The following is a 23,356-nucleotide window of genomic DNA, read 5'->3' as shown; positions in this document are numbered from 1 at the left end:
ATTTGAATCAGTGAGTTGTTAACTGGAGACTTGCTCTAAACAAATAATTTGAATTAGTAAGTTGTTAACTGGAGACTCGCTCTAAAAGGATCATTTGAATCAGCGAGTTGTCAACTGGAGACTTACTCTGAACGGATCATTTGAATCAGTGATCTGAGTCTGAGATCATTTGAATGAGATGTATCAGTTTAGTCCAACTATAAATAAATTGATCAGCCCAATTTGTAAACCAGTTAACTGACAGAATTTAACTCACTCCCGACTAAAACACCACTATAGTGTCTCCGAGCGGGTGATTATTTCTTCACTTCAAAATCACTCTACTCAGCTTCATTGATGAATTTATGAACATTTTATTTTTTAATCGTAATAAGCAAAAGAAAAAGTTTTGATAACACATTATAATAACTACACACAATGAATCATTTATTAAGCATTAGTGACCAGCGAATTCATTATTTGTTAAGCGTTAACTTTCCATTTATAGACGTTAGTAAGCAGTTTATAACTGCAAATACAAATGCTCTATTCTTGACTTATAAGCACATTTATAATGAAAAGTAAGAAAAAAATTACTTTCCTGCCTTGTGACTGGTTGATTTTTCATGACTAAATTAAGTATTGCATTATTTACAAATCAATTAAGATTATTCAGATTGAGTTAGCAAATGGTTAATAAACTATTGAAATCAACATTTATAGATCTTATTATTCAGGCATATAGTTATAGTTAATTTGTATGTATTAAATGCTTTATTAACTCAACTTCATGCAGTTTTGTGAAATAATCTAAAGCGAGGACTATTAATGCTTTTTAAATCCCTTATAAATGACAGTTAAAGGCTCAGTATCAAATGAACAATTGGATGCAATGTTTAAACTGTAAGATAAGGTTGCAAAATTAATTTTTTATTTGATAGTTTAATTTATGTATCTTCAAATGAATAAAAATCAACAAATGAATCCTTAATATTCTTTTCCTATTTAGACTATAAATGAGCCTTTAATTGTCATTTATAAGACATTTATAAATGATTAATAGTCCTCACTTTAGATTAGATCACAAAACTGGTTGAGTTGAGTTAATAAAGCATTTATTAACATACAAATTAACTAGTAGTATATGCCAGAATAATAAGATATTTACATGTTAATTTGAATAGTTTATTAATCATTTACTAACTCATTCTGAATAGTCTTAAAAAACCTCCAACTATGCTTAAGTAACTGGTTTGTAAATAATTCAATACTTAATATAGTAATGAAAAATAATCATTAAAGTATGAAAGTACAATAAGGCACATTATACATGTGCTTAGTCAAGAATACAGCATTTGTAGCTGCAGTTACAAACTGCTTAATAACTTTTATTAACAAAGTTAATGCTTAACAAATAACGAATTCATTGCCATTTGCTAATGCTTAATAAATAATTCAGAGTGTGTGGTTATCATCAATTTTCTGAAATAATATTACTGAGATAATGTATACATACCCAAGTTACTCAAGCACAATTGTGAAGTAAAAAATGAGTGTTTGATTGTATACTACTTTAATTAGCACTTACTTTAATTACTTTAATTACTTTAATGTTTTTTTTTAAAGGTGCAGTAGGTGCTCTGCCAAACTGCTAACAGGTTAACATAATATCTCTGAAACAGTAACTCCCCTGCTGTTCAAAGCCATGCCTCCTGAAATCACAAACACCCACATTAAAGGCCCGTGCACACAGAGACGTTTTTTGCTCGCGTTTTCTGATGATGTTTAATGCCTCGCGACTAAATCACGGCCGTCAATGTGATTGTGCATACCAACACGCAAAACGGCAAGCGCAAAAGCGTCATTTTAAAAAAAACGCCTCATGCTCGTTTTTTTTGTTTTGACACACTCAGATTGGCACTCAAATTGGCACTTTTGCTCACGTGCACAGAGCTGTTGAAGTTACAGTAAACAGCACTTGGAGGCGCTCAAGCGCTAAACTGTCAGTGCGAGCACAAATTGAAGAGGATGCCCAGAGGCGATATGAACGTGGAGCTGCTTATTGCACTGGTGAACAATCATTTCTTCAACGCTAGAGCTGAAGCTGCTGCTTGAACTATCCTTGCTTGTTCGAGTCACCAGTAACTTTAACAACAAACGTGTGAACTTCCTCTCCTCCTATTCTTCTGTGTTATAAGCGGGTGTCAAAAGCTTAAAGTTGTGTAGCGCCACCTAATGTCAAAAGAGTGATTTTGCATACTCTTCAGCTTGACGCCAGGGAAAAGCGCTTTGGTTTGAATACTGAAAAACGTCTCGTAAAACGCTGATGATAAACGCAAACGAAAAGTGTCCCTGTTGTGTAGGAGCCTTAAAGGTTCACAAAACCCTTGAGTGTTTTTTTTTTTAGATTTGAACAGATTTGTGTGTGTTGAGCATCAGTTAAGAGAATGTTAGCACCTGTTAGCTTTAATTGTGGAGAAAACTGGATAATTTTGAGCTTTTGTCAGCTAATTTCAGCTTCTGGGTTTAAAACGATTTTTTTGGGGCAGGATAAAAATCAGCGATGTAGCGCAAAACTCCAAGTGCAAAAATGACGCATCGGTTTCTCATTATTATTCATAGCGGAGTTTCTTATCCTATGAGAAGAGCCGGCTTCTTAATTATTCATGACTGCACATGCTTTCTCAAGGCAAGTTAGACCTGCCAGTACCAAGCTGTCAGATCCTACCTTAATGACTGGGTGAAACCGTGTCCACGGACCCACAGCACACAGTATTTAGCCGTTCATGAAGGCTCATATGTGTTTTTATGTGTTGATGATCCACAGAGTTTGTTGCATGCTTTTCCCCGCGATGCTGTCAGGGCCGATACAGCAAAGCTGTTTGTGTGCTGTAAGCATTTTTGTCTGGAGAGCAGTGCGAGAATTGGAGAATGGCGGACGTTGTCTTTTATCAGGAGTTCGTTCACATTTACACACATTGCCGTGCTGCTGTGTTTGCCTAAATCCTCTAGATTACCAGCAGGGCTAATGGTTAAAATAGACAGGGCAAGAGACCTGCTGCACTGAGTTTGCATTCAGACCCAGGGATTGAGGGAAAAGTCCTGATTTATAGTGTTTATATGAACACGATTATCTTTACAATTGTATAAATTGTGGTTTTGAGTAAGAAATTACAAATAACAAATGTAACGGGGAATTAAATTACTATTTATTTATTTGCATTTTAACTTTGTAAACTATAAAATCATGCGTCTCCTCGCGGTTTGTGTCTCATTTTGTTGTTCGCTCCCCTCCTTCTCTCTTGTTCTGCTGGCCACGCCCACTCCTGCCCTTTGTTTGCGGAGCTCCACGCCCATTATGATGCATCTTTTGAAAAAATTCTGAGGTAGACCTGAACCGAAAGTGGGGGGTGTCAAGACCCTTTAAAGATGACCGTCCACAACCCACTAGATCACATCAATTGCCTGTTAGAAAACTTTACAGTACTTTATGATATTACAATTTTGAATGAAAAACTGTATTATTTGTAGCTTGTTTCAAGAAAACTTGTCATAATGTTCAATATATTATGCATGTGGATTGCTGGTTTTATTCTCTCACGTCCTAAAGCAACACTGCTTAGTGGTTGGCCAGCAGGGTGCAGGAATTACATTTATTACAAAGCCATACTTGCATGTTATTTCAGGCGGATTATTCAGAGTAGCATGATAAACAATGTGGGGAGCGCGTCATTGTTCAGAAATGAACCAATGTGAATATACAATCAACTTGACCTCAGAAAAGCAGGCTAGGCAGAACAGCGCTATTTACTCATGTTGAGTTGTTAAACTAAATAAAAATATACATTATTAATGCTGTAAAAGGACCATAATGAAACTGATAATAGTCAAATCAATCTTTTACCGGAAGATTTCAGTGGCTCAGAATATAAAAACCCATATAAACACATTTAGATCATTTACTTTAATCATTACTATTGGATTGTGAAGAGACTTTCAACCAGCACAACAAAAAATGTTTCTGAAGACAATCACCTACTGCACCTTTAATGACATGGAGTTGAGTTGACAATGACATTGAGTTGTAAATAACCTACAGTAGTATACATTGATAAAATCCTGTCAGTACAGAGTAAAAAATGAAATATAGTAATTATGCAAGGATAAAAAGTACAGGCAGAACAGAGTGAGAACTGAAATGACATGATTTGCTAATTAATGTTGATGATCTGGTTTAGTTTGGTATGTAAACAGACAGGAATGTTTGCAGGAGCGCGTCTCACCGTTTGATCTCCTGCGTGAGGCTTTGTGTCAGCTTTTTGGCAGACTCCAGCTGTCCCTCCAGCGAGTGCACTTGACCCGTTTTGACCTGCAGGTCATGAGACAGACGTTCTCTGGTCCGCACTTCGGCCTGTGCCGCCTCTCGTACTCCTCCCAGCTCCCTCTGAACTGCGGCCAGCTCCACACGCACCTCCTCATGCTGACAGACAGGAAGACGTACATAACATCCCGCACTGTTTGTGCTACAGCTGTGCTCAAACTCGCAGCCAACTTTCCATTTGGTGTCCTTCCAAGCAGTTATTTCTGCATTGCTTAAGTGCCTTTGTTAACCATTGAAAGTCTAATTGGTCATATTTGTTTTGCACACTTCTAAGGCTGATCAAACCTTTGCTGATAAAACGGTCTACTACACGACTTCTCTATGTGTCTTTTTAATCAAACCCCTCTTCTGCACATGTCTGTTGTTTATAACGAAGTAAAACTAAATAACTCTGCAAACAGAGATAAACCAACTCTGCCTTCACAGTTCAGTCTGCGGCTGCTCATTAACCTTTTATTTTAAGTTTACTACACCGGTGGTCAGAGCGCCACGCACCCCAGTTGTCATAAATCACAAATGATCAGTGTTTTCAATCACAAGAGACTTGATGTAGGTCTCAAATGCAGAAATACACATTAGTAGTAGCAGAACAACCCTTTACAGTTCATGAAATAAACTACGGTTGTCTGAAAAGGGTAATAATCATGCAAGCATGATCTGACAACGTGCTTACTCGTGCAGTATATACATTGTGTGCATAATTAGACATTTTGTGCTCTTCGTAATGTACTTTTGCGCATGCGGGTCCAGTGTTTCCTCTAGGATTTTCCAGCTGTGGCGGCAGGCCTTTTTTTTACACAGATCTGCCATCTACCTGTGGCGTTATTTCAATGACAAATGCAGTCGTGAGCGCAGTATTAGAAGTCGAGATCGCATTTATGCATGTATTTATGCCGATTTCCTCTGCTCATCCACAAAACTTCCTGCACGCCCCCTTAAATGCAAGCCGCTTCAAGAGCGTGCAGATCTTCTTGTGCGCTCTCAAATAAACGCTGCCGAGTGCAGATCTGAGAAAAAATCAGATTTGAGCACTAAAACCTTGCAGTGTGAACAAAACCTAAGTAACTTCAATGCTCTAAACAACCGAAACTAAAGTCAAAAAAAAAAAAAAAAAAACAATTCAGGAAAATAATGTTCCTAGTCAGTCATTTAGCATAACAGATTCTAACCTCTTTTTCAGACCTTGTTTGTAACAATAAAAAAATGAATATTTATTGTTACAAATATTGCATATATTTAATATTTATTATTTTAAACTTCTTTAATTGCAATACTAATGCCTTTTAAAATATCATACATTTATTGTTGTTATAAATATGTCTGAAAATATTTATTTTGACACATAAATTAGTCTCAAATTACATATAAATAAACTGAATGCCTTTTTAGTGGGGGGTTTCCATTAATCATTGTCTTGACATATGTGTCCTTTTAGCATAAATTACATTAAAATAATTAAATACATTTTTGCTTAAATTATTAAATTATTTTAGCTCAGAAAAAAAAAAACATTCTGATATTGTTTTAATTCCCCCTTTTTGCATTTTGCTTCCATATCTGTATTTTTATTACAGGGTCATATCCAGGGGCAGACAGAATCTGCAGACTATTTCTGCTTGTCTGATTTTCAGACTACAGCAACTAAAAACTTAACTTATAAAAAAAATGTAAAAACCTTTTAAGGTATACAACGCAAATCTAATTAGAACCACTTGTTTAGTAAACAAAGCTACAGTAATTCTCTCATATAATACATCAACTAGAAGACAGGAAATATAACAAAACATATTGCACATAAATCACCTAAACATTTGCAGATTACCTAATAATATTACCAAAATGAATATATAAAATATAGAAATATACATTTGCACAAATTTACCCAAATCATTATATAAACAGAATGAAAAAACAAAACAGAAAAAAAAGGGCGGATATGTGGGTGCAGATTTCAGCATCATCATCATCTTTATCCTAAACTGACCTTCTGCTTCTGTTTGTGCAGAGCGACCTCAGAGTTATCCAGCTGCAGCTGCCTCTGCTGTTTCTCCTTGTTCAGCTTCTCGTTCTGAGCCAGGAGCTGTTTAACCTTCTGCAGGACGTGACCCGTCAGACCCACAGTCCAGTCATCTCCAGCCCAGCTCATCGCGGCAGAAGATTACAGACCCGTCAGAGAGTTCACAGATCCTTCAGCTGCTCATCATCTTCTAACACTGGACAGAAAAAAAAAAAAAAAAAAAGAGTTCATATTAACATTTTCATTCATTCATTTTCCTTCTGCTCTTATTTATCCGTGGTCACCATTGCAGAATAACCCGCCACCTATTCCAGCATATGCTTTACACAGTGAATGCCCTTCTAGCCACAACCCAGTACTGGGAAACACCCACACACTCAAACACTATGGGCAATTTTAGTTCATCCAATTCACCTATACCACATGTGTTTGGACTGTGGGGGAAACGGGAGCACCCGGAAGAAACCCATGCCAACACCAGGAGAACATGCAAACTCCACACAGAAACGCCAACTGGTTCAGCCGGGACTGGAACCAGCAACCTTCTTGCTATAACACAACAGTGCTAACCACTGAGCCACCAAGTCAAATTACATGCAGGCAGTATTTGTTCTCGTGTGAAGCAGTGGTTGCATTCTTTTTAATGGAGATTGAGAGTTTTGGCAGTTCAGCAAATTTTATTTAATCTTATTTTATGCAGTTGTAACTGAAATTATAATAGACTTTGTTTTAACAGTATGCTTTTGGAAGCATTACAGTTTATTCTAAAGCCAAGCTTGAACGTTTGGTAAAGACAGCCATGGGAGTCATATCAATTTTTACAATCTTTAGCAATAATCAGTTCTTAATGAAGCTACTAAAATAACATCTGATGCCCCACATCATTTATTTTAGACTCATTCAACTTTTAAGTATGCAATTCTCTTCTTTGAATGTCATTTTTGTGTTGATTTGTTGTTGTATTTTTTGTTTAGTGTATGCAAATGCAGGTCTAAGATCCAAGACAAGTTTCTCCACTGCGGACAAAATATAAACTAAATTAAACTAAACTGTATGGAAACATCTGGCTTCAGCTGTTTTTCATAAGGATCTGTGCTCTGCCTCAGGGGAGATTCTCCCAGATGTCTGTACTTGTTTCAGACTAGAAATATCAGTTCACAACCTCATATTTATAACGTGACAAAAGCTAAAATTAATCAGTGTGCCTGCATCTTCATATAAAGAATATCAAAGCAATTGTGTGTGGGTGTTTGTCAGAGTGTTCATGGAAACACTCTTCAGGGACTTCTGCAGCCAAAACACCAAGTTAAACTGAAAACAGAAGATTTAGTCATTATAGAAGTAGGTGTTAGTCTAAACCAGTATAACATCATATTTTCTTCTTAACACAAAGAAAGAAATACTGTGCACTGGTTGTTTTTGTCAAGCAATTTCAAAGAATGGAGACTGACAGTTCAACTCAAAAACAAAATATGTCATCCGGTGCATCAATAAGTCATTCAGTCCGCTCATTTGTAAACTGGATTAACAAATTCAAATAAATTATTTGTCTGAAAAGAACAATTCATTTACTGTTTGGACATTTACTTCTTTTGTGAACAACACAACGCCGAGACAGGGCGATGAACATTTCTGAATGACTTATTATTTAGGATTAATAAGCACAAGCTATATCAATATATATATATATATATATATATATATATATATATATATATATATATATATATATATATATATATATATATATATATATATATATATATATATCAATATATATATATATATATATATATATATCAATATATATATATATATATATATTGATATATATATATCAATATATATATATATATATATATATATATATATATATATATATATATATATATATGATATATATATATATATATATATATATATATATATATATATATATCAATATATATATATATATATATATATATATCAATATATATATATATATATATATATATATATATATCAATATATATATATATATATATATATATCAATATATATATATATATATATATATATATATATATATATATATATATATATATATATATATATATATATATATCAATATATATATATATATATATATCAATATATATATTGATATATATATATCAATATATATATATATATATATATATATATATATATATATATATATATATATATATTGATATATATATATATATATATATATATATATATATATATATATATATCAATATATATATATATATATATATATATATCAATATATATATATATATATATATATATATATATATCAATATATATATATATATATATATATATCAATATATATATATATATATATATATATATATATATATATATATATATATATATATATATATATATATATATCAATATATATATATATATATATATCAATATATATATATATATATATATATATATATATCAATATATATATATATATATATATATATATATATCAATATATATATATATATATATATATATATATATCAATATATATATATATATATATATATATATATATATATATATATATATATATATATATATATATATATATATACTAATATACCGATATACTAATATTTTAATTCCATTCTTGTTTATTTCTATAGCACTTTTACAGTGTAGAGTGTGTCAAAGCAACTTAACATAAAAGTTCTAGTGAACTGAAACTGTGTCAGTCCAGTTTTCAGAGTTGAAGTTCAGAGTTCAGTTTAGTTCAGTGTGGTTTAATTTTCCCTGCTGAAAGTTTAAACACTGAAGAACAAATCCATCGATCCAGCTCCACAAGTCCCAAACCAAACAAGCCAGTGGCGACAGTGCGAGGAAGAAAACTTCACCAATTGACAAAAGTGAAGGAAAAAAAAAAAAAAAAACCTCGAGAGAAACCTGGCTCAGTTTGGCACGACTATTTCTCTTCCAGTATGGCCAAAGGTAAGTGTGCAGGGCTCGAAATTGCGACCATTTTGGTCGCATAAGTGTCCGAAATTTAAGCTATGCAACCTCAAAATATATTTGGGAGCATTTGTGCGACTGCATGTAATGGTTGTAGTGCAGTTTTCTGTAGTCTGTAGTTTTCTGTCTTCCCTGCCGCTATATATTTGTTTATATTAGCTGTCAATCACTCAATACGTTCCACTGTCAGATGACTAATTTGTTTTCTGATCTTATTTGATACTGTAACTCTCTGACTGATATGCATCAATAAAAAAACAGTTGAACAAAATTGTAAACTTCTTGTATTTCAATCAAACTACAAATAAAAGACTTTTTTCCAGAAAAAAAAAATATTACAGAAAAACTGAAAATGTACTTGCTCTTTAGGGAATTTAGGGAAATATTGTGTTTAATAATATTTTTTGGGTAAACCACTTTTTCAAGAAAACAGAAATGGACTGAGAAATTGAAACTAAAATGAACAGTCCAGCACGTTTGCTATTCTTGTGGGGACTTCCCATACACTCAAAAAAAAGAAAGATTTTTGCTGTTTGCTTAAACTATTTATTTAAAATGAGCCGAAACAACAATTCTTGAGATACTTTGTGGGACAACCTAACTGTTTTCGGTTCAATCCACTTAATTTGTTAAGTTAACTTTATCGATTTGTGTTGGTACAACATGAATGAATTGTGTGGAACCCAAGTGGCAACATCCCGCTCTCACGTGAAGCAAATACAGAAGTAACTGAATTCATTGAAATTCCGCTAGTCCTGGCTCCATAATAGAGCAAATTTAGAGCCCACTTTTAAAATGGGCTAACTTACAGCAGGAAAAAAGGTGTTTACAGCCTGGTACAAAGAATGATTTTGGTTCATATAGTCTAAGAAATAATCACGGTTATAGGGCTGCCCCCGACTAAAGATATTCCTAGTCGACTAACATTCCTGCATTTTAACGATTAATCAAATAATCGTTCATTTATGATATTAATATAATAACTTGCGTATATACTAGGAATATAGTCCAAGTTGAAGTTTAACACTTCCACGTGACAGAAAATGCTAAAGCATGATATTAGCGCATTCAAAACAAAAATTAAGTGCTTAAAACGGAATAGTAAACCGTTTAAATACAGTGCTTACACACAAAAATCAGTGACCAGAACGTTATAGGCTAATTATGACATAAAAACAGCAATCAGACTGCCTGTGCATTTTAATAATTTATTATCAAAAATACAAACTGTAACAGTTACATGTCAAACAAACAAACAAAAAAAAAAATAGTTTTTAATAAAATAAACTAAAATTCGTTCTTTAAAATAAATCAAATAAACTTATTAGCAACTTAGGCCTAGTACAAAACTAGGCAAAAAAAATAATAAATAAATAAATAAATAAATACTGTAGCAAAAACGCAGTTTGGTATAAAATACAGTGGAAAATTAAAATTTATATAATTTTTATATTGTTCAAAAGGAAAATTAACAAAAACGAACAACTTAATAAATGCACATCGCACAGCGCCAAAACTTAGAATAAAAAAAGAAAGCAGCAAACAAATTAACAGCCTAATTATGATTGAATTGTTTAGAACAACTATTTACGACAAAATGTGGAACAAATAATTTAAAGAACACTAATACAAATCAAAAATATCAGAGCAAAGCCACAAACTACCATTAAGACGACGGATGAGTCTTGACCTGAAACAACAAATTAAAAACATCAGACTAATTTTTCTAACAGAATAAAAAACAACTTCTGCATTATATAAAAACGGAAAAATAAAAATAATATGTATTTATTTATTTGTATAGCCTACCCGATATAAAAATAAAATACCCGTTTTTATATATATATATATATATATATATATATATATATATATATATATATATATATATATATATATATATAGCCTAACGGATAGCAAACAGAAACACTACAAAAAGGAAATTAAGCATTCTTACCTAAGCTTTCAATTCGATTTTATTTTTTTCATATTATGTGAGAGGAACACCAGCTTGTCCACATTGCTGGGAAGAAGGGAGCTTCTCGACTTGTTCACAATGAAGCCGGCCTTTGAAAAGATGCGCTCTGATGGAGTGGATGTGGAAGGGATACAGTGGAGGCGTTTAGGCGTTGATCTCTCGTTGCTGATGTCATACACTGACTGCGCAGCCCTTGATTGCGTAATTTCACGTGATTTTTATTTTTTTTTTGCAACTAACCGACTAATGAAAATGTATTCGACCAAGTTCTCTTCATATCGACTAAAGTTTAGTCGACTATTTGGGGGCAGCCCTACACGGTTATCTCGATTATTTGCATGAATTGATCTCAAAACCCCACTAGTTTAACACTAGTTTAAAACTGTTTTAAATTTCATTTTGTAGTTCGGAACTAAATATTTGTTGCCGTTCTAATCATTTAAGTTCATTTAATTGAATATATAAAATCAGTGGATGTTATTGATGCATTTATTGGGTAAAATTGCTCATTCAATGTGTTTTTGGTCATTATCAATTCACCGGCTAAAATAGACCCAGCGGCGAAACTAATCCCGCCATGACTGCTTCAATGACGCTCGCGCCTTGTGCTGACGCACTGCTTCTGCGTGCAGTATGAAACCTCTAATCTGTTAACATGGACGCCAAAAAAAAAATACGCTCTGCTCACACTAGCAGTGTGAAACAGGCTTGAGTCTTTCAGCACTCTCTCCGAAAACACTCAGTTGATCTCGGCTGGCATTCACCACATGATCGCTCTCATTAGTGCCATTATTTATAACTTTAAGTGGGTTTGCAAATCTGTGTACTTTCCATTGCATCTTCCTCAAACTTTAGCTGCTTGCAATTCCCGCGGTCACAAAAGCCTCTTGTCATCTCAACTAGGTGCGCCTGAAAATCATGAGCGTGTTGCATCGCGTGTGTGTCCTTCCAATGGAAACAACAAACTTGCATGAGGTTGCCTTAGGTAATAGTCTTAGTCATAGTTAGTCCAGTGTGCGTGGTTATTAGTCTTGGTGTACAAACTAGTGCACAGTTAGCATAACTTTGTTTAGTTGCTGCAGATTTGTTCTGTGCAGAAACGCGGTGTTGAGAAGCCTTTACGATTAATCAACTGTGACAAATTAAATCACGGTTAATAGTGAAACTGGTTAATCGTCGCATCCTTAGTTACAAAATGACATGTTATATATAATTTATAGGTGTATTTTACACTTCTAGGTATTTATTGGGGCCCCCCAGATTTCAGGGGGCCATAAGCAGCTGTTTACCTAGCTTATTGGTTAAATCCACAACTGTACATACAGCATATTACCCAAACACTACCCTTAAACATTCCGCAGTTTTACATTTTCAAAATACTTCATTCTGGACAATTTATTAGCTTTTTTACAATGGTGACTCTATAGTGACAAGTCCCCATGAATCTGTGTGGATACAGGGTTGAGTCGCCAAGATATTTGAAAACAAGACCTTGCTCTCTCTCTCTCTCTCTCACTCACACACACACACACACACACACACACACAGTAAACATTCTGCAGTTTTACATTTTCAAATACTTTATTTTGGATGATTTATTAGCTTGTTTACCATGGTGGCTCTACAGTGACAAGTCCCCATGAGTCTGTTTGGATACAGGGTTGCGTCCACAAAAGATATAAAAACAAGACCTCACACACACATACATACATAAATACATACAGTAAACACTCAGCAGTTTTACATTTTCAAAATACTTCATTCTGGATGATTTATTAGCTTGCTTACTATGGTGACCACACAGTGATACAAGTCCCCATGACTCTGTATGGATTAAGGTTTAAGTCCCCAAGGGATATAAAAACAAGACCTTACAAACACATTGGAAGAGTACATTTACACTATCACCCAACCTACCGTGTTTTGTTTCTCTTGTCAGGCAATAACAGAAGAGGACTACACTGCTGAGAGAGGAATGAGGAAAATCCGGCCCACGAGCTGTGAAACTGTGAACACCCTGATCAGATCTCCAAGCACCTTCATTTCCATGACAAAGCACCAAAGATGTGCTTTCAAACACAGCTGACGCCAGCCTGAGGTAATAACAACCATGTTTCCTACTGAGATGATTATACACGTTCTTGCCTCAAGTTTAGTCTCCACTCTAAGCTACATTCACGAAAATAAACCTCAGCGAATTTAGAAATCCTACTATGGTACGGTATTGGCTCATGAATATTTATTAGGCACGGTGAACGGAAGCTGTTCCTAATTAATATTCATGAGATAAACCTTCTCCTTAGTAGGATTGGGAAATTCGGCTGGAGTGTTTACAGTAAACTAAAAGTCAGGAGTGTGCTGAGGGTGCATTTTCAATTGGTTCTCTACTAGGAAAAGCGAATTAAAAACAATATTCGCACAGTCTGAATAAAACATCAACAATCAAACAACGTGGCATCACTTACCGGTTGTTGATCTCTCTGAAGCGCGGTGATTCTGATGTGTTAATCCGCGTCTGCGAGTGTTTTACTGAAATAAAAGCGATAAGTATTTGAATTGAAGATGAAAAGCTTAGTCGTTGAAAGGTTCCAGATTGTCGTTATTTTTCCCCAGTCAAACTGAAGCACACGCGGTCGCTGAACCTCCTGCCCCTCACAACTGGCGAAGTTGATTTGACGCTGGGCGCGAGGGTCCGTGACGTGACGGAGTAGGCGGGGATTTGAGCGGTGAGCTGAAGCGCAGTTGCGCCCACAGTCTTTTGTTTACATTTTATTTTAATATCTTTAAATAAAGTGACACAGCACTGAAATATATATACATCAGATATTGAACAAGGTATATTATAATTGCATGTTGATTGAGAAGTTTTCATTATATTTCAATACATTTAAACATAACATTTATTTATGTTTATTTAAAATTAACCAGCATTGAAGGCAGAGTATAATTGCATTTATTTATTAATTACAAATTTTCGTTACGTGTACTTTGTTTATTTATGTCGTAAATCAATTTAAACAAATGAACAAGGAAACAAATACACGAACCAATAAATAAACAAATATGTAAAGAATTAATAAATAAGTAAATAATAACAAAAGAAAGAAATGAACGACTGAATAATATGCGATGAAGGAAAAGTGAAAAAAATGAACGAAGTAATTAATACACAAACGAATTAATAAATAAATTGGCAACAAACAAATTAAGTAAGTTTAAAAAGTCATGAACATTTCTGAAGTGAATTGTAATAATTAAATGTTTTTATTTTTTTACTATGGCCAATTAAGAATGCCAAAAAGATTTCTTAACTTTAACTTGAGGTCAAGAAACATAAATGTGTGTGTGTCTGTATGTATATGTATCTAGGCCCTATATATATATATATATATATATATATATATATATATATATATATATATATATATATATATATATATATATGAAGAGTTCAGATGCAAAAACCTCTAAATGTCATCAGAAATGTTCTCCTAAAATGAGCGTTTTTCTCAGCCTCCTTTGTTTATGCTCAGGTATTTCACTTAAAAGGCAATGAAAAGGACTTATTCGTCACTATAAAAGTAAGATTACTGAGCGTACAAATTATAATTTTAGAAAAAAAATATAATGGCTTTTGGAGGTTTTTGCATCTAAACTCCTGATTTATATGAAGTAGTTGAACTTGTCAGTCAACTAGTTGAAGTCAGAATTATTAGCCCCCCATTGATTTTTTTTTCTTTTTAATTATTTCCCAAATTGTTTAACAGAGCAAGGAAATTTTCACAGTATGTCTGATAATATTTTTTTCTTCTGGAGAAACTCGTATTTGTTTTATTTTGGCTAGAATGAAAGCAGTTTTTATTTTTTTATGAACCATTTTAAAAACAAAGTTAATAGCCCCTTTAAGCTATATTTCTATTCAAAAGTCTACAGAACAAACCATCGTTATACAATGACTTGTCAATTACCCTAACCTGCCAAGTTAGCCTAATTAACCTAGTTAAGCCTTTAAATGTCACTTTAAGCTGTATAGAAGTGTCTTGCAAAATATATAGGCAAATATTATTTATTGTCAACATGGTAAAGATAAAATAAATCAGTTATTAAAATGAGTTATTAAAACTATTATGTTTAAAATGTGCTGATAAAAATCTTCCCTCTATTAAACAAAAATTGGGGAAAAAATAAACAGGGGCTAATAATATATATATATATATATATATATATATATATATATATATATATATATATATATATATATATATATATATATATATAGTTGAAGTCAGAATTATATGTATAAAAATTACAATAGTAGCATTTCATTTCAAGCACACACACCCATCCACCCACATGATATCAGCGTATTTGTGAACTATCAAACTCTTTATATCTTGTTCCAGACTGAATAAACAACGTTCATAGCAGATCATGTGACTTCTTGACATTTGTTATTGAACTTCAGAAAATCAATTGTTCATTAAATATAGAATGAAGTATGAGTGACCCCTGCTGGTGTTGTGTCTCAAAAACCTATGTTTGACTCCAAACCAAAACTTCTCAGTCAAAGAAACCTTTTCATGCTGAAGATGGGCCTATATGAAATCCAGCGCAAAGAAATCCAAAGCAAAGAAAATAATTAAGTTTTCTTTTTTAGGTAATGTAGCCTAAACTGTATGTTTTAGAACTGTATATTTTTAATATATATTTTTAAAGTCTCTTCTGCTCACCGAGTTATTTGCTATTTAAAATGTAAAATAACTGCGTCTTATTTGAATATATCTTTAAATATTACTTATTCCTGTAAGATGAAATTTCAGCATTACTCCAGTCATACAATCTTTCAGAAATCATCCTAATTTGCTGATCTGCTGCTCAAAACCCTTTTTTATTTTAAATAAATCATTATGTCGAAAACGTTTTTTTGAGCTTTCTTTATAGAACAAAAAGTTTACAAGAACAGTGTTTATTTACAGCATGTTTTATCATTATTTTTGATCAATTAATAGCCCCCTTGCTAAATAAAAACATTCATTTCTATAATTCTAATTATACCGATTCCAAGGTTGTAAGGCTTATAGTGTATAACATTACAAAAGCATTTTACTTCAGATAAAGACACATTTTTGGAGCTTTCAAAAGAACAAATCCTCCAAAAATGACTCAACTGTTAATAAATGTTGACGATAACCATCATCATCATGTGACAGGTGTTAAAACTTGAAAATCGCAGGAACGAATTACATTTTACAAAATTTTCAAAGAAATAGTTATTTAAAATAGCAAAAATATAAAAGAAGTTACAGGAAACAAATAAATACACACTTAGTGAGCAGACAAAAATCATTCACTCCTTCCTACATTTCATTTAATTTTCCTTTGGTTTAGTCCCTTTATTTATCAGAGGCTGCCACAGCGGAATGAATCATCAACTTATCCAGCATATGTTTTATATGCAACCCAGTACTGGGAAACCCATACACACTCATTCACACACATACACTTAGGCCAATTTAGTTGATTGTTCAATCCACTTATACTGCATGTCTTTGGACTGTGAGGGAAACCGGAGCACCCTGAGGAAATCCACACTAACAAGGGGAGAACATGCAAACTCCACAAAGAAGTGCCAACTGACCCAGGCGGGACTCGAACCAGCGACCTTCTTGCTGTGAGGTGACAGTGCTAACCACTGTGTCGCCCCTGAAAACCGTTCAAAGTCGTAATATTCTAGGCACAGTGGTGCAGTGTGTAGCGCTTTTGCCTCACAGCAAGAAGGTCACTGGTTCGAGCCTTGGCTGCGTCAGTTGTCCCAGTTGTGCATGTTCTCCCCGTGTTCGTGTGGGTTTCCTCCCGGTGCTCCAGTTTCCCCCACAGTCCAAACTATGCGGTACAGGTGAATTGCATAAAACAAACTGGCCGCAGTGTTTGTGAATGAGAATGTATGGGTGTTTCCCAGTGATGGGTAGCAGCTGGAAGGAAACTCGCTAAGTAAAACAAAAGTTTTGAAAACTAGTTTTGAATTGCGAGAGTGTGTCTGAACCTCGGACATTATCAGGAAGGCTATTCCAAAGTTTGGGAGCCATAAATGAGAAGGCTCGACCTCCTTTACTCGACTTTGCTATTCTAGGTACTACCAGAAGCCCTGAGTTTTGAGATCTTAAAGAGCAAGTTGGATTGCAGTGAGACAGAAGGTTGGTTAGATAAACAGGAGCTAGATTATTAAAAGCTGTATAGGTAAAAAGCAATATTTTAAAGTCAATATGAAACTTATGGCAACCATTGTGGCAGCCAATGTAAGGAGGATAAAATAAAGCTGATGTGATCATATTTTCTAGACCTGGTAAGAACTCTGGCAGCCGCATTATGTACTAGCTGAAGTTTATTAATAGAGGATGATGGGCAGCCAGCAAACAGAGCATTACAGTAATCCAGCCTAGAAGTCATAAAAGCATGGACTAGTTTTTCTGCATCTGAGATGGATAGCATACTTCGTAACTTAGCAATATTTCTCAGATAAATGTTTTGTACTGCTAGTGTAACGTGTAAAAAAATTACAGTAGAAGTACCATAAAATTGTCATACTTTAAAATCACAGTGTGGTAAAGGACATTTTACCATAAAAATAAGTTGCGGTAAGGCTATTTTACTGCAAAATGAAATTGCGATAGGGTCCTACTACTGTAAAACACATTTACAGGTAAGTTACTGTGAAGGGGCAGTTGCAATAACTTGATGGCAACAGTGCTGCCAGTAAGTTACCACAAAAATACAACAAAATGTCTAACAGTGTAGTTGGTATTAGTTAGATCAGGGGTTCCTAACCTTTTTCTTGAAGGCCCAAACTGATTGTCTTAAGAAAATGCGTATTTACAATGTTTTTCTTTATTAGCAAAACATTTCTTTTGCCTTCTATTATTCTTTTATTTTTCTACATCATTTAAAAAAATAATAAACTAAGAAGTTATATATTGTAAAATATAAAAATTAAATATTTTTATATAAAAAAATGCACAAACAGGTTCAAAGTGCATAATTTTTTATTTCAGTTATTTTTTATAACTGCAGAGTATTTGGGCCTCTTCTTCAATAAATAAACCTGACAGTGCAACATGGAGATGGCAAAAAACAGCTGCTGCTTTGAACTGATTATTATTCATCTATTGATCTACTATTCATATCCATCAAAAATAAATTTAAAACACCATTAAAAACTCTAAATCTGTTGGAACACATCGATCTGAAGGCGGTTTGTAGCTGGACATTATTAAAGTTCGCTGACAGGAACAGTGAACAGCTGTTCACTGAAACACCACAGAGTCTTGCTGGATCCTACTGTACAGGCGCGCGTCCATTATAAAGTACTCGCAGGATGTTAATTTGGACAACTATGCAGATAATTTGAAGTGTTCACACTTAGAGAGCACACATTGTTTGTGAATCAACAGACTTGTGCGACTGATACAGTACAAGTTGCAGACATGAGGAACGTGCAAGCTGATTATTATAACTCTAATCATCGTTACCCTTATATTTGCATGACAATTTGATTTATACAACTGAGAACGTAGTCCGAGTTGACGTGCAGCTGTTGGAAATTTAAGCAACATGTCTGTAATTAACAGTGATCAAATCAAATAATTATAGTATAATATTTAAGTTAATTAATATTTAAGTTAATTTCAATCTCGCGGCCCACCTGCAGGATTGCTAAGGCCCACTAGTTGAGAATCCCTAAGTTAGATTACCGTTCCAGTATGCTAGCTATGTACAGGCTTCAAAATGTCCAGTGTTGTGTTGATTGCGACATAGGCTCATTCTGAAAACGTAGCCCTATATACATTTCTGGAGATTGCGAATTATGTAGCCAGAGGTTTGTATGGCTACATTTTGTCTTTAAAACGAAAGTGACGAAAGTGATGCCGTTCCTTTTTGTGCTTACCAGCTGACCGCTTACCTCCATATGGACGGCTTTCCTGCTGTTACTAATTTGTCCAGTAGCTCGGCATGTATGTTGGTGGACTTGAGATGCAGAGAGGAGTTGACCACGACGAAGGGGATTGAGTCCGATAAAAAACAGTTCTGGAAAATGGGTATGACAAAAACAGAAGCCAAATCATAAAATAAACAAGTAAATAACAGGTTGAAAATGTGGTAAATCTAAAAACATGGTAAACATCAAGCTGCCGCGATGTTTTTTTTTTTCTGGATTGCTTTTTAAAACTATCGGTTGGGTTTAGGGAAGTGGGTGAGCGAGTCAATCTGTGCTTTTGCAAACACTATTGGCAGGGTTTCGGAAAGGAGGAGGGTGGGTCAGTCAGTCGGTCATTCACTTAAGCCTAGTTCACACTACAGGATTTTAAACATCAGCAGATCGCTGTGCCGTTCACACTACATGACCTGACTTTGTGTCTTTTAATCTCTGTGGTGTTCACACTACGCAACACTCCGTGAACGATCCATAAGAGGGGGGTCACACACTACATGATCTGACAACAACTCATTCCCCATCAGCTCATTCAAGCTACCAGACCACAGCCAATGAAATTTTGAGGGAGGAGTCGTCAGAAAAAGCTGAACACTATTGGCTGCTTGTGTGCGGATTACATCACTGACAGCGTTTCAAGCTTTGGAGAAAGCATTTAAAAACATCGTCAAATCAGCTGATTTATCAGCGGATTAATCACTCATCTGCAGGTTCCAGTGGATAGATACACAGAGAGTTTTTAATTTTTGTAATTTTATAACTCTTTGAAATAAAACTAACATATTTATAACACCCTGCCGTTTTCTAACTATCAGTGTATTTCTTTCTGACATTGTTATTTTTTTTATTACAAAACAGTAAAGAACTGAGCATTTCTGCCTTAAATTACCATATTGGTCAAAATGACTGCATGCATGTCTGATACTTTTCACTGTGACTTTAAATACGTGTGCATTTTTTTGCCTAGCAACTTCCTGCTAACATAAACAAAACTTTCTGATGGCAAAAACATCAATTTACTTTAGATCTCTTTAAAAACAGCATATTATGTGCTGTGAAATAGCTCCTGTTTGAAAGTGAAAATGAAAGCCAAGACCTTGAAGTGTTTTAGTATCTTAACTACATATTTATAGGCTGTATTACCAAAAAAAAAGATTATATTTTAGGGTAATGGTGTCATTAAATATGATGCGAGACATTCAAAGCTTAATTTTAATATCTCAATAATAGCTTTGAATGTAAATATGTTGTGACAATATGGCGTTTTATATAAGAACCGTCAGAATGAGCAGTATGGTAATTCTAATAGTTACAGAATTCTAGTTCCACTGTTAATATAGCCTACTCTCATGTCTGTGCTAACGCAGAATGAAGCGAGTGCACCGATGCCCATTCTGACCAATCACAGATGTTTCTGCTGAGCTCCTGAACACACAGGCACGAGGCTCATGCTGATATGCTCTCTCATTGGCTGCAGCTCGTCACTACATCTGACCACACGTGGGGTTGAGTCGGCCGACTGCTCTGGAATATTTAGCATGCTGAATGTTGGATTTCCGTCTGCGAGGTGTCGGCGACGTGTCAGCGAGCCTCGTTGATGCGTTGTTCAGTAGTTCACACATAAAGAGCGGCGAGCGCCGTGCACCCGCAGATTTCTTCCCGATCACAGCCCGATCTGTCGGCGAGCTCGTTAACTTCCAAATCGGGTTTAAATCAGGCTTAAAATCCTTTAGTGTGAACTAGGCATTAGTCAGTCAACAGTGGCCTCTGGTGGATTTGTGAGAACAGTTCCAGAAGCGGGTAAGACAAAAACAGAAGCCAAAAGATAAAATAAACAAATAAATAACAGGGTGAGAATGTGGTCAAATCTGAAAACATGGTCAAAATCAGACGAGGGCTGTTCTTCTTCTGGATTGTTTTTTAAAACTGTCGGCTGGATTTAGGGAAGTGGGTGGGTGGGTCAATCGTTGTTGGTTGGAGTTAGGGATGGAGGACAGTGGGTCAGTCAATCGGTCAGTCAACAGCAACCTCTGGTGGATTTACGATAGAACAGCAGGCGTGAAAGCCACTCGCGAGAGAAATTTGAGATCTTAAAGTATACAAAGCAGCCTCTGGTGGATTCGTGAAAACACAAACTGCAAAAAAAAAAAGTATCTCCTGGGACGTATTTGGTGCTCTCCAGAAATGTATATATCTGTACATTTTCAGAATGAGCCTGTGTTGGTTCATATTTATGATTGTTTGTTTACGTAATACAGTGGTCCGACCAGACACAGCATTTCGTTTCACTTCACGTCCACACATGTAGTGAAATGGCAATAAACCTCAACTTGATTGTTCCTGGTTTCCTTTTGAGAAATCTGCTTGCCTTATTCTGAAAGTACAGCACAAGAGGAGCGAGGCGCATCATGTTGGTACATCAATATAACATTATAGCATTGCATAAGAGCAGTGTCACTCTGACTGCTTTACTACACCTGCACAAACACTGACTAATCAGATTATCTCCACCTCCAGCGCTCTGCTTCTGAGAAGGACTGCGGTGTAATCCATGATCACACACACACACACACGCAGATTAAAGCTCTGAAGTGCTGAATAGAGTGGAAAGCCTCAGTTCTGTTCCTCTCCGTTGTTCGGTGTTCAGACACAGACAGTGTGTGCGGCGTTACATAACTTCATAAGCACCTCTGAGTAACTCATCTCACCATCTGAAGGGAAGACAATGCAGGAAAATAGACAAATTCAATATTATAGTTATCACCATACTAGGTTCATTGATTATGTGCTCACACTTTACAATGAGGTTTCAGTTCTTGATGTATTTATTAAAAGCATTACATTTATTTACTAAAAAAACAGTGTGTAACTTTCCAAGCACACCGGCTCTTTAAATGCTACACACTGTTTATCTACACACAAATTCGATACTTTTGGATCTGTTGGTGTTGTCGCTTTTCCATATATATTTGTGTACTTTTTGTTTGACCGAGCACCCCATTGAGATTGATGTGCATGCTTTTGTTAAATAATTTAAATGTATTTACTAACAATAATGAATAATACTAGTACAGCATTTATTAATCATGGTTCGACATTTACTAATAAATGATTCAAATAAAAAAAGAGTGCTTGTTGATATTATTTAATGCACTGTGAGTTAACTAGGACCAGAAAATGGACATCTTTATTTTAATTAGCTATAGAAGATGAATAAAAACTGTAATAAATGTATTTTTTATTATTTTTTAATGTTGGAAAATGCAACCTTATTGTAAAGTTCTACGAATTATGTTATGAATTTCAAAAGATAAATAAAAAATATACACACATATACTGTATGTATGTATGTATATATATATATATATATATATATATATATATATATATATATATATATATATATATATATATGTATGTATGTATGTATGTATGTATATATATATATATATATATATATATATATATATATATATATATTTATATATATATATATATATACATATATATATATATATATATATATATATATATATATATATATATACATATATATATATATATATATATATATATATATATATATATATACATATATATATATATATATATATACATATATATATATATATATACATATATATATATATATATATATATATATATATATATATATATATATATATATATATATATATATATATATATATATATATATATATATATATATATATAAAAGTAATGCATTACTTTACTCGCTACTTAGAAAAGTAATATTATTACGTAATTCACGTTACTTGTGTGTGTGTGTGTATATATCATGCCTGTAGCCTGGGGGGGTTTGGGTGGTTCAGTTTTGCATCCCCCATGGCCAAAAGGTCCAGAATTTGTCCTTCGGGAGGTTCAGAGGACGCACCCCTCACTGACAAAGGTCCAGAATTTGTCCCCTACATGAGCTCATTTGTCCTATTTTGACTTTCATAAATAATGGAA

General features: G+C 34.0%; 1 protein-coding gene across 5 annotated transcripts in view; it reads right to left on the bottom strand.

The window, feature by feature from the left end:
* Positions 1–14,036, bottom strand: part of si:dkeyp-115e12.6 — a 61,312-nt gene extending 47,276 nt beyond the window's left edge. For 3 of the 5 annotated variants that reach the window (XR_015507019.1, XM_087280995.1, XM_087280997.1), the window contains exons 1-3: positions 13,842–14,036; positions 6,345–6,573; positions 4,263–4,459 (exon numbers count right to left, since the gene is read on the bottom strand). Coding sequence is in view for 4 of the 5 variants with exons in the window: in XM_087280995.1 (XP_087137121.1) it covers positions 4,263–4,459; positions 6,345–6,506 (359 nt within the window). In the remaining variant the exon portion in view is untranslated. Of the gene's footprint in view, positions 1–4,262; positions 4,460–6,344; positions 6,574–13,293 lie in introns of all 5 variants that reach the window. The other 2 variants (XM_087280996.1, XM_087280998.1) reach the window with 1 other exon arrangement.
* Positions 14,037–23,356: the final 9,320 nt, after the last annotated feature.

Source organism: Danio rerio, chromosome 14, assembly GCF_052040795.2.
Source record: "Danio rerio strain M-AB ecotype USA chromosome 14, GRCz13ab, whole genome shotgun sequence".
NCBI lineage: Eukaryota > Metazoa > Chordata > Actinopteri > Cypriniformes > Danionidae > Danio > Danio rerio.
This window is presented reverse-complemented; position numbering and strand designations above follow the sequence as displayed.